Source organism: Aplysia californica, unplaced genomic scaffold, assembly GCF_000002075.1.
Source record: "Aplysia californica isolate F4 #8 unplaced genomic scaffold, AplCal3.0 scaffold00047, whole genome shotgun sequence".
Classification (NCBI taxonomy): Eukaryota; Metazoa; Mollusca; class Gastropoda; order Aplysiida; family Aplysiidae; genus Aplysia; species Aplysia californica.
The window spans coordinates 1,596,674-1,609,027 of NW_004797317.1; the positions used below are offsets into that span (position 1 = coordinate 1,596,674).

Consider the following 12,354-nt stretch of genomic DNA (forward strand, 5'->3'; position numbering starts at 1 on the left):
TGGCAGAAACCGCCACAGGTGGAGGACGACAGCATGCCAGCGTGGCGCAACACCCTCCGCTCGACCGGCGTCAAGCCCTGGGAGCAGGACGCCACCTTCGGTCAGGAGCACGAACCCGCCAGGTCTGTCCCCTCCCAACAGAGTCCACGGGCCGTGGCCGGGGGGTACAGCCCCACTGCAGCCCCATTCAGCCCCACCCAGACCCCCGTGGTCCCCGTAGCTGGAGGAAACTCGCAGGACGGTCCCAAGGTGGTGCATCTGCAGTACAACTCCCCCATGGGTCTGTACTCGAATCAGAACGTTCAGGAGACACTCCATGGTCAGACGCAGGCCATGTCGGATCAGACGTGAGTGGTTTGTAGCCCGTGACGTAGCGGTGACGTAGTGGTGACTTTTTTCGTTGTTGTTTTTGTTTTTCCTTTTTGCCGTGTCTACCACACAACGGGAAAAAGGGGAGAAGGCGCAGTAAACTTTTCGAAGTGACGTCAGTGGCCGCGGTGAATTTAATGATACAGAAGAATCGGGCTAATGACGTAGACAGCCCTCAGAATATTCTGAAGTCATGACTAAAAATTAGAATATATCGTTGTACGTTTGATAAAAATATGATCTCTATTCAGTTGAAACATACCTCTCCTCAACAATAATGGTAACAGGCATCTAATGTATAAATACAGATTTCTTACCTCCGCACATAAGAACAAGAAGCAGCCCTCCGTGTCCGCAAACATTTCTCAATTCTCTAAATAGTACGTTAAAAAAAATTAATAATAATTACACCCACATCCACACGAATCAAAATAATTAAGGAAGGGGTTCTTCGCTGCCTGTCAGAGCCAACTACATCCCAGAAGATTATTGAAATACTAACAAACATACGCGAAATATCTTTCCCATCTGGGAATCAAAAGCATACCCCTTGTGCAAGGCGAAGCAACCAGCATTACACGACAGACACGTACAGCAGTAAAAGAAGCAGCCTCTAATGCACTGACATTACCCCTCTCCCATTACACTTTTTAATTTGAAACTTGAGAGTACCAGCTGCAGACGACAAAAATGGTAACAGAACGAGGAAACAGTGATTGCGACTCAAGGTCGGATTATTAGCTGCTTACGTCACAAAGTCAAGAATTTTGTTCTCAGTATTATGTAAGGGTCCATCGCTCTTTGGAATTAGCGATTTCCCAGTTCTTACGATGTGCATCGCCCTCAAAGCGGACGAGTTCCATTCGAGATACTGAAGGTGTTGATCATTTAAGGAAAAAACGACCTCGGCCTAATTTATTAATCAAGTAACGTTTATGTTGGGTGAAACTCGAAAACATTAATTACTCAAGGAAGAATTTGTACTGTAAAAGTTAGGAAATGTTCCCACCAAACATTTTTTACCATCCTATTTGTTTCTTCTTCTTTTGTTTATTACTAGACATCTAATATTACACAGGTGTTATTTGATCAGAGTTTGAACTTAGCACTTTTCAATACACACACACATACACACATATGTATATACATTTTTTTTTTAATTTATTCATTTGTTAAATATATAAATAGACTTGTTCTTTGAAGATTAAATTGAAAAATGCGATGCGGTTTTTTTAAAGGGCTAAACTTTTGAGCAAAAGCTAGTGCGCCTTCTGTCCCTCCCCGCCAGTGCTGTGGTGTCTGCCCGTGTGGTCGTGTCTCGTCCCGATGGCATGATGGGATACCGTGGACCATCTCAGTTGTTGTAACCGTTGTAGGCACGCCCTCCATCCACATCCACTCTCTTCTCCACTCCACCTCTCACTCCCCTTCTACAACTCTTCTCTCAACCTACTACCCACCCCAAAACCCACACACTTCTGATTTTTTTTGTCCGTCTGCCAACCACAGGAACTAAGCATCGATTTTTTTTAAAAATTGAAAACCAATTTCGTTTCGCACCTCTCTCTTAAACAAACCAAAAAGTGATGATAGGTGGAGAGTTGACGAACGCAGCAAAAGAGGAAGTTTACTACCCTGTCAATTTTACCACTGAATCATGATCCCCAACCTTCTCCACAATAATCCATGAGGGTCGAGTCTTCTCTCTGCGTATTTGTGTACCTCTATCTTTACCGAAACCAAAGACGACTGAGCTGTATAACTGATAAAAGGGCTCACAATAGACGGACGAACAGGAAGGGGAAGACGATTCTTCAAACTGAACTATTCAAAAGCAAATTTCTCACACCCAGGCTCGGCCTTACGCAATTCTTGAGCCTCTATGACTTTTCCTCGGTTATGTGTGTTTTAAGTCTTTCATTAGTTTATTAAAACAGAAAATAACTACAAAGGGAAACTAAAACTTCCCGTCTTTCAGTCCAAATAGTCTTACAGCCTCCATACAGCTAAGCAGTGTTCCAAAACATTCCATGGCACTTTCCCCTTCAAGGATTTGATTGTTTTGCTAACGACATTTACGTAAGCCAGATAGAATAACACAGAATATATAATTATAAACAAGAGAAACACAGAACACTATTTCTACGACCATTTTAAAACCTAATAATTTAGTACACTGCCAATTACACCAAATATGTTAAATCTTACGATTTTATGAGAGCTTTTGATTTAGCATTCTTTGTGTGAATTTTATTGCACTAACTTATGGGACTGCTTGTAGACTTGCAGTCGTCGGAGGTACACATATCTTGAATACCCGAAATGCGTTGCCTCGATTATTCTTTATTTAGCTTTCTGTCTTCATTCCCGCTGAATACCTGAGATAGAGAAGCTAGAAGAAGAAGAAGAAAAAGAACAAGGAAGAAGAAGAAGAAGAAGAAAAGGAAAAAAAAAGAAGAAGAAGAAGAAGAAGAAGAAGAAGAAGAAGAAGAAGAAGAAGAAGAATTATTGCGCCTTCCTGGGGGCTTTTTTACAGGTCTGGAAGATTACCAAAATGAATAAACACTATGGTGGGCATTATGCAGATGCCCCTATAAAACATGGGGTTTCCCAAAACTAGATTACTTTTTACTCCAGGAAAATGATCTCATAACTCATGATTGCTTTTCTCTTTTTCTTTCTTTTATATTTTAGGCTCTTATCACGCCCCCTCTTTTCACACTTCTATTCAGTTCAATAATTTATCATCAACATCATCATCATCATCATCATCATCATCATCATCATCATCATCATCATCATCATCATCATCATCATCATTATCATCATCATCATCATTAGTATCTTCTTATTTCTACGGGTTTTGTTATCTTTTTTTTTCATCCTCCCTGTTCGTATCCCCCCCCCCCCCCCAAGCCACAGCACCCGGGTCACTGTTTGCTTTCACGTAGAATCACCCAACAATGATAGATTTCACCATTATTACTTAATGCTTTAAATGTGCTTTCAGTATGTAGTCCTTCTAGGCGGCTTTAGGCTCACAGTTCAGAGAGAACTCAGCTTTGCCTCATTTGCGGCGCACCCTTGCTATCTCTCTCTCTCTCTCTCTCTCTCTCTCTCTCTCTCTCTCTCTCTCTCTCTCTCTCTCTCTCTCCCTCTCTCTCTCCCTCTCTCTCTCTCTCTCTCTCTCTCTCTCTCTCTCTCTCTCTCTCTCTCTCTCTCTCTCTCTCTCTTTCTGATGACATGCTCCTTGATCGAACTGAATGCTAGTAAAGCCGTCCAGGCAAAAACTTTTCCGCTATTTCCTGATGCACTTTGTTCTTTATTCTCTCTGCTGCCATGCATTATCGGAGTACCTTTTCCGCTGACAGCTTATCTTTTCCTTTACAAACATCATTTAAGGTTTAGATTCCGTTTGAAAATTACTAGAACCAAAATAGAAATGACAATTATTCTAGAAATCTTAGGAGTGTTAATGCGAAATTTTAAGAAAAGGACCAGACCAGACCATCAATGATTTATTTATAGAGGCACCAGCCATCCATGTCCAGGTGCTGTTTTAGCCTTAGAAAAGGAACAAACTACAAAAAGGTAAAACAAGTAGAATCTAAAGTCATTTTGAAAACGCCAAAGTGCTCTGGGTAAACATGGAATGTCCCTATGTAATTTGAAACTGGAAAAACAGTTTACGATTACACTGCAAATTCTTCTATTTTACAATCATTTTGTCTACCCTCTATTTGGTTAGTTGTTGGCATCATTATCACACGATATGTCTTTTCACTTGACACAAAATGGGGGCATGTCGATAATTTATTTAGACTTATGTGCGAATATCATTAGGTCAAATAGGCCTACCTAGTGGGGGTGTTCTTGAATTGTGTTGTTGTTGTTATCGATCCAGCAACAGCTGGGCTCTCGCCCTTCTGTCCAATGCCATGTAGTGATAAGTGCAGGTCTGCTGCAGTTGCTGTAATGTTCCATAGAGTGTGTTGTCAATGTTAGGTCTCGGAGGGAGAAGGGTAGCTCTGATGTCATTTAGGGCTGTACAGTGGAACAGGTGATGATCCACAGTCTCATATATTATTATGCATAGTCACACAAGGGACACATTGGGGGAAGTTCCGGGGAATTGTGTTTATTCTGGGGATATTTCAAGGTATTCTACTCTCTAAACTCCTCCCCAAATGATGGAAATTCTGTGTGGAGGTCCTGCCTCTTGAATTTAAAAAAAAACTTTGTTGAAATGGCTTCAACATCCATTCTATGCCATACATAATTTTTTTTAATGTATTTTTTGTTGTGACAGACAATGAATTGTAAGCTCCTGCCTGTGTTACATTATTCAGCTCTGTTTTCCTACAAGTGTGGGCTTATACATTGCTCACAACTATGTTTTGCGGTTGGATGGTCTGCAAGAGGCCAACTACGGAGAGCAAAACTGTCTCTTGTCAATATTACTTACTTCATTCAGATAGTGCAGAAGTTCCATATAATCTCCACTGTCCATCCTGTCCCTCTTCCCACCCACACCCAACTTGACATAATCTACTCCTTGATCGTGTAACGAGGTGTTCCCAACCTTGGATCATATTACTTCGGGGTTGTTATTTGTTGGGGGCGGGAGAGGGGGGGTATCCTTTTGGGGGGGGGGGGGCGGGGGTGGGGTGTGTGGGGTTTGATGAGAGTTTTTCTTTCTTTGATTTTATCGTTCTTTATCTTAAGTAGAGATACGGTTCGCCTACCTTGTGTGAAGCAGGCCCAAGGTTTAGAAAGATGACAAATTCGTTGTGGAGAAGTTTCCACACAAAATTAGGAGGTTGGGAACCTGTTCTGTCAACATTGCAAACACGGAAAATATGTCAAGATATCCAAACCGTTGCTGTAGCGGACTTCTTTAACATGTGACCCCAACACGAGAAATCTCTCACCACTGTCACACGACTCCCTTTTCAGTAAGCCTCCCCCACCCCAGACTAACCAGGCAGGAGATAGAGACTGGAGCCAGTCTGCTGTCCTCCGCTTTATTGAGCAGGACAAAAAGAGGTGAGCACTTGTAACTGACTAGCCAGCCACCCCTGCACCAGTAGAGAGGTTGAATCACATATTATGATTTCATTAACCCTGACCATGTCACTTCATGATATCCATCTTTTAGTTGGACAATTTTGCATAGGTCCAAAATGTACGGAGGCTAATCTTGTAGTTCGCAAAAAAAGCCAAATTACAAACCCTACCCCGCGTAGATTGCTTGGTGTTTTCAGAGACTTTTACAGTAGCCTATTACCTGGTGTTATAAGTATCTATCACAAATGGTAAGACAAATGTTGCCTTAATTGAAACGGTTTGTTGTATTGTTTAGACAATCTGATAGCTGCCACACTTAGATCTAGTTTTTATTTTAGATGACTCGTAAGGATAGAAAGCACAAATAACATTCTGTGTAGCTTTAAAGACTGAAATATCTGCTTCGTATGATTGCTTTTTACGGAGTAAAGATTCAGTCCAGTTCTCGAATTCATGTATTTCCAAGCATTCTTATTTCCAGGCGTAGTCTGATGTTATACCAATAGACATAGTCTCTACAACTGACATAGAACCAATCATGTGTCTCGTAGTTCAAGTTTTTTTACGTCATATTCCCTGTTATAGCATTGATTTGGTCTCCTATTGGTATGTTGGTTAAAAGGAAAAACATCCCCTTTAAATAAGACACCAATATATAAGAGTTAAAATGTCTGTTTCGTTCAATGTTTCTCTGCCAAGGAAACAAATTAAGTAAATGTCGCTCCAAACAAGAGAAGCATAATATTTTTAAAGCAAATTTTAAAAGAACTTTATAGTAATAAACGCTTTTCAAAGACAAGTTAATGAAATAAAGTTGAAAAGTCAGTAAAATCACTACAGTATTAGAAATGTTTTTTCTTTCGCCTTACTTTTCCAGATTGCTTTGATTAATTGACTGCTAGTGCCAGTATCCAGACGCGTCTATTTTGTCTCAAGGGAAATACTTGTAATAAAAGAATGAGGCAAGATAGAATTATGAATAATTAAGTAAATGTGACTGCAGGTATGTGAAATATCCAATGCTTGATGCGCTCATAACATACACACCAGTTATAGACTGACATTATAAGAAAAGTCGGGTGTGGCAGATTCCTGTTAGCTAATGTATTTAATGATTTTCCAGACCTATAAGAATAGAGCTAGGTCACAAGATTTCCCCGAAAGAAACTTTTTTTCCCCCAACAATATCATCTTCTCATACCGCTGCTTCATGCATGTAATCTCGCTTTGCTTGTTCTCAGCTCACAGCCCTTTGTGTCAACAAATACCTCTCTTGTATTCTGTGCTCAGAATCTTTTACTCTTGAGAGAATATTGTGTTCAATCTTGCTTTGATCGCTCTGGCTGAAAAGTTTGTCTCCAGTGCATTGACAATAGATCGCTAATACTATTACTCTGCTTTAATTTCGTTATATTCGGCTTTTGGGTTGCACTTTACTCTGTACTGCTGACTCATGCTTTTTTCTCGCTGTGTGCTTTGCGTTTCAAGTCCACATAATCTTCTTTTTTCTTCCCCCTTCTGTCATTGTGTTATTGAGAAAACTATTAAATGCAACACTGTTTACTAATGCTTGGGACGTGTGTGTTGTGTCCAAGGCTCCAAAGTTTACTGTCTAGTCCGGTTGTTTCCAAGATTCGACCCCCGGGCCCTTGGCGCAAACCCAAGTCCGTCAGATGGCAGCCTCAGTAGGTTTTGTATTGTTCCACGTGTTGTTCGATGGAGAGCAAATTGGGCCAGACTTAAGGCAGGGCGGTGCGGGGCTGAGTCCCGGGGTCTGGTGCAGAAACACGGCCGAAATTGACAAAACTTTGTGAATTATGAGTGTTTAGATCTCATTCTTTTTACGTCCATTATTTAACAGAGGCTCAGTATATTATCTCTGACGCAATAGTTAATCAGGCCCTCGTCTTTAGCAGCTTCCGCCCGTCTAAATTCTGCCCTGAGTCAAACCCACTGTGTATTTATTCAATGGTGTAGCACTACCGATTAGCTTTCGTGCACATTCCTGTAGAATAGCTCGTTATGAAGGTCCCTTTGAACGCTCTGAGGCATCAAGACATACTATATATGAGCACATCATGGACTCTTCAAAGCAAATCGTAGCCGGCTTCAAGCACAAATGAATTGACCTTCATATAACACGTCTTTTCATCATAATCTGATAACCACACTCAACAGCAAGCTCTATGCGCTTTACAGACATGATTACCTAAGCAGACCTTAGAACACGACCCTGAAACATTCTCGGCATCTCAGGAAGCAGACAAGTTTAAAACTGCGGGTTACACGCGCTGAAACATTAACTGACAAGATCTTTCGCTGTCTTTAGCTAGATATCTAGACATCCATTCCTTCCTGGGTGCAGTGAGGAAAACTCCGGTAAAATATCTTTCCTAAGGACACAAAGTAACATAATGGTGTTCTACCCTCTGCGTGGGGCTGTCGACCCAGGGCACCCAGGGGTGGAGCGCAAATCTCTGATCACTGTCTCTAAAATAAAATATTATGCTGAGGACTACAGCCAGGCATCATGTAGACGGTAGAAATTGTTCCTTTCTAGCTTGCTGCCTGCAATGGCCTTAGAGCAGTAGGGTTCTACATGTTCAAATCTAACTCTCTGGAGTAAAACGATATAACATAAGTTGTATTTCAACGCCTTTTTTTTGGTGATTTTCCCCGTACCCGGTATGTGATATTATTAGTATGATAAATGGAAGCTGATCTACATTGTGTTCTGCCTTCGTTTAGTTTGTGAAGATTATCAGCACCCAACTTTTCTGGGCAAATAATAAAAAGAAAAGAAAAAAAGAATATTTTTTAAGCTACTGTTACTATTGTTGTTATTGATATTGTTGCTACGGGTCCTCAGGTGGTGTTTGTCAAACCAAACCCCTTCTTATTAGTAATTTCTCATACTGTTAGCAGATCCCTGCTGTATTCGGGAATATCGAGTTTGTTATGTTCTATTTACACAGAAAATAAATTTGCCTATTCAATTATTTAGCATAAATTTGCTTTCCGTGCTAACTTAAATCAACTAGAGGGGACTCTTGAGGAAACGTGTGTTGTTTATTTGTGTACTCATACTATTAAATTTATTGGAGGGGGAGACAAATACTACAAAGGATGCGACTCCTGATCTGAAAACCAATATGTTGATAATACAGAGTTTGATATGTTGTTAGGCCTCTATGCAAATTCTATCCAAACATTTTTTGCCTTAGTTTTATTGTCTTTTCTTTCGTACGTTTGTGAGTTGTGTTCTTTTCGTTCGTTTTATGAAAGTGCTAGCAATTATAATTTTTTTGGTATGGTTTGATGTATTAGAGCATTTTATTTATTTCTTTTTCCTCCTCCGTTGGTCTTGGCATGAGTATAGAAAAAAATAAAACTAAGATGTGCTTTTAACGTATTGCTTTTGAAGATTGCTATTGCCGCGCTCAGTTTGGGGCTATTTTATTTAATCTATGCTTTTCTTTGGGTCGGGAGGGGGGAGCTCATGGACACTGAATGGTTGGTGAAGGGAAGGGCCATCGGAAAATAGGACGGGGGGGGGGGGGGTGAGTGAATCAAAATGTATACATTATTTGGGTTTTTTCTTATTGGTTATCTTTTACTTTGCAGACTTAATGTGGCCTCAGCACAGATCTTAATGCGTTACTTCATTATAATGTGCTTTTATTGGATTTTTCAGAACGAGTTTGTTCTCGGGAGTTCAAATGATTTAAGCGATACAGATATATATATATATATATATATATATATGTGTGTGTGTGTGTGTGTGTGTGTGTGTGTGTTCAATTTGAACATAGTTCCATTATTGTTATCTTTCACCACTCCATGAATACCTGTCAGCCCTTTGTTTCATTTATTTTCAAATGGATTCCTTTCTTTTCAATGACGGAAACGAATCGTTGAAGTACTGGTAAACCCCACAGTGCGTTTACAACAGTACATGTATCCACTGCCTGCCAGTGAAGACACACATGTCTATGAGACATTTGCATGTACCTATCGACTTTACGCAGGTGATTATAGATAGAAGACCGTTCGTGCTCGGTCTGTGAATAATTAGTTTTGCTTGACCAGTAGAACGTGTATATTCAAGGATTATTTAACTGTTATTGACGTCAGAACAATAGCATGATGTATGCCCATGTGCATGTGGATGAACGCCGTTTGTTAACGTTCGTGTGGTGGAAGTACATAAGTTTGTAGTATGTACTAATAATAAAAATAGAAACAACAGCTTTTCGTGAAGGGTAAGTACTAAACTTAGTCTTTGTGAGAACCAGTTTGTTTTGATAGCCATTTCGTAAACCAGTTATCACATGCTCTTTGCTAAAGCAACCTCTCTAATGATTGCAAGTTACACTTAACTTACAAAAACATATCTAGACCTTTTCAAAGAACCATGAAGTGTTAACTTTAGGCAATTTTTCTGCAATTTCATCTATTATTCAGGTTGCATGTAAACAATATGTCTGGCTATTGATTTATTTTTCCTTGTACCAGAACAAATGAATTGCCTTAAACATAATTCAATGTTAAACATATTGAAAATAAGAAAAGAACCCCTGACTTGTGATACTATCTGAAATTGCTAAAGCTTTGTATTTTAAAAACACTACAACCAGTCAGCTGAGTAAACTCACAACAGGCTTTTTTAAATGATGTACTAAGACATTAAGTTATACTGGCATAAGCTGGCCTTTACTCCAGCGCCCACATGATGGCATAATGTAACGCTGGTGTGTACGACTCCTCTTCGTTTTAGGGGACCCAAGAAAGCAGGACCCCCTCCGACGGCCCCCAAGCCTCATGTCTTCCAGCCTGCACCACAACAACAACCTTTCTATGACGAGATCGGAGCTTCAGACTTCTAAATCTCTCTCACGAACAATCCAATAAAAAGTCCACTATGCACACAGGAAATTTCAGGCCCCGAGCATTCTAAATGAATTGCGGTGGGTTGACTGATGAAACGATCAAAGTTTGTTACAAAAACAGAGGATTGCATTTGCTATTGGTCTTGCAACAAAGGGTTTTGAACTATTTGTATATTTTAGAGTTCTGTTGTCTGCAGAGTAGACTGGCAAATCAGTATTTCGACAATACGATAACATGATGATACTGTTTGTTAAACACCTTTCAGTCTGCTCTATTTTACCCTGTTTTATGTTATTACGTAATAACTCAACAACAACCTCAAATTATAATTGTTCAAGAGTGATCCATACAGTGCATGTGGCAGCTAGTAATAAAACAATGATCTAGCAGACCGAACACTAAATATCTGCTTTTAAATAATTGAAAATTTTGATGAAATGAAAATGACGACATTAATATAATTTGCTAACCTTTTTTTTTTGTTTTGTTTTTTTGGATAAATTAGACACGAGCCAAACCAATATATTGCAACCGCTGGGAACAATAGGTCTATAGTGGACGACGTGATCCAGCTACAGTTGTATAGTCTTACATAACGCCGGGGATAAGTAAGTTCCGCCTCCGGGGATGTATTGTGCAATCTCCGACCGGCATCGACTCATCAGATCGGTCGTATGGCCTTTGGCTGTTGGTGTTCTTCATTGTATTTCGACTCTCGCTTTGCTCGGCGTAAACCTGGCATAGAAAAAACAAACAACGTAAACTAGAAACGGAAATTATCAATAGCCCACAAGATCAGCTTTCAATAATCATTACCATTAAAACAATCTTCCGAACGTTCTTTCCAGAATCATCCATGAGATTTGCTTTAAAGAATCGTATACTTTTCTATAAAGACTTCGAGCCTTGCTTTTACCCTAACCCGAACTAAAATCCAACTTTAACCGCGTGCCTCACACCAAGAGTGTATAATATTTTTTCTCAAATATGTACCTGTATACAAACTCTTTATTCAACAAAAGAAACGTGAATGAGGGTGAAAGCCAACACGAGTATGCTTGTCATAGAACTGCGCCATTGCCCAACCTGCGACTTCCTGGAGTAAGCTGTGTGGCGCAGCAGTAAAATGTACGCTTGCGAGTATTTCTTGTTTGAAGCATCGACATATCATCCATACCTAGTATAACAAATTACTTCGAGCCTGTAAATATCATTTTGCCTATATTCAAAGATTGCAAAGAGTGTCTTGCGTCAGCTCTTAGTTAGCAACCCGCGCTGTTTGTGTGAACTAGCTATAAAGTTGTCAGTGGAATGTGCAATTTGTTTTTTCTGAAGTTTAGATCACCACTAAGACTAGTGAGCAAAGTACCAAACTATTTTCGTAAAACATATGAAATGCCCTGGTCATGTCCAGTGACTAATAAATAAGCAGCACTTGAAAACTTTATAAACATGACTAGCCTACGTAACTGCCATCCAAAAAAATAGAAGGTTTAAACAAAGAGAAACAACGGTAAGCAAGAAAAATGTTCAAAGATCAGAAGTGACTTTGACGCAATAATATAATACTTTGATAATAAGAATACAAATTTAAAAAACCCAAAAATAATGCCTTGTGAAACAAAAACGACGCTATGACATCAGGGTTTTTTAAATAGTCTGTAGTGGATATTATGGGCAGTTATCAAGAACACCAAAGTAATTAATGAAAATTTTTAACATTTACACAATATTGAAAGTCTTGCATTGTTTTAAAGCAAAAAAGAAATGTATTGTGTACCTGATTTATTTATCTGTTTGCACATTTGTTTATTTTTTTTATTTATTGTTAAATTTATTTTCTCTGACTGTTGCTGTTTTTTCAATATGAGTCCTTTCCTTACTGTCCCCTCCATCAGTGAGCACGAGGATGCTGATCCTCTGAGTGTTGTTGCTGTTTGTTGTATACACGCGAGAACTTTCTTCCTCGTTATCCCTCTGTGGTGTCTGTCTTTCACTTTCTGTCTGTCTTGCTTTCTCTCAGCGCTA

General features: G+C 39.6%; 1 protein-coding gene across 4 annotated transcripts in view; it reads left to right on the forward strand.

Moving 5' to 3' along the window:
* The window catches only part of LOC101848335 (trithorax group protein osa), a gene marked incomplete in the record, with an annotated part of 63,351 nt that extends 51,435 nt beyond the window's left edge, over positions 1–11,916 (forward strand). The window contains 4 exon segments of one of the 4 annotated variants that reach the window (XM_013079307.1): positions 1–347; positions 5,326–5,415; positions 7,032–7,121; positions 10,214–11,916. In XM_013079307.1, coding sequence (XP_012934761.1) covers positions 1–347; positions 5,326–5,415; positions 7,032–7,121; positions 10,214–10,322 — 636 coding nt within the window. 4 annotated transcript variants of the gene reach the window in all.
* Positions 11,917–12,354: the final 438 nt, after the last annotated feature.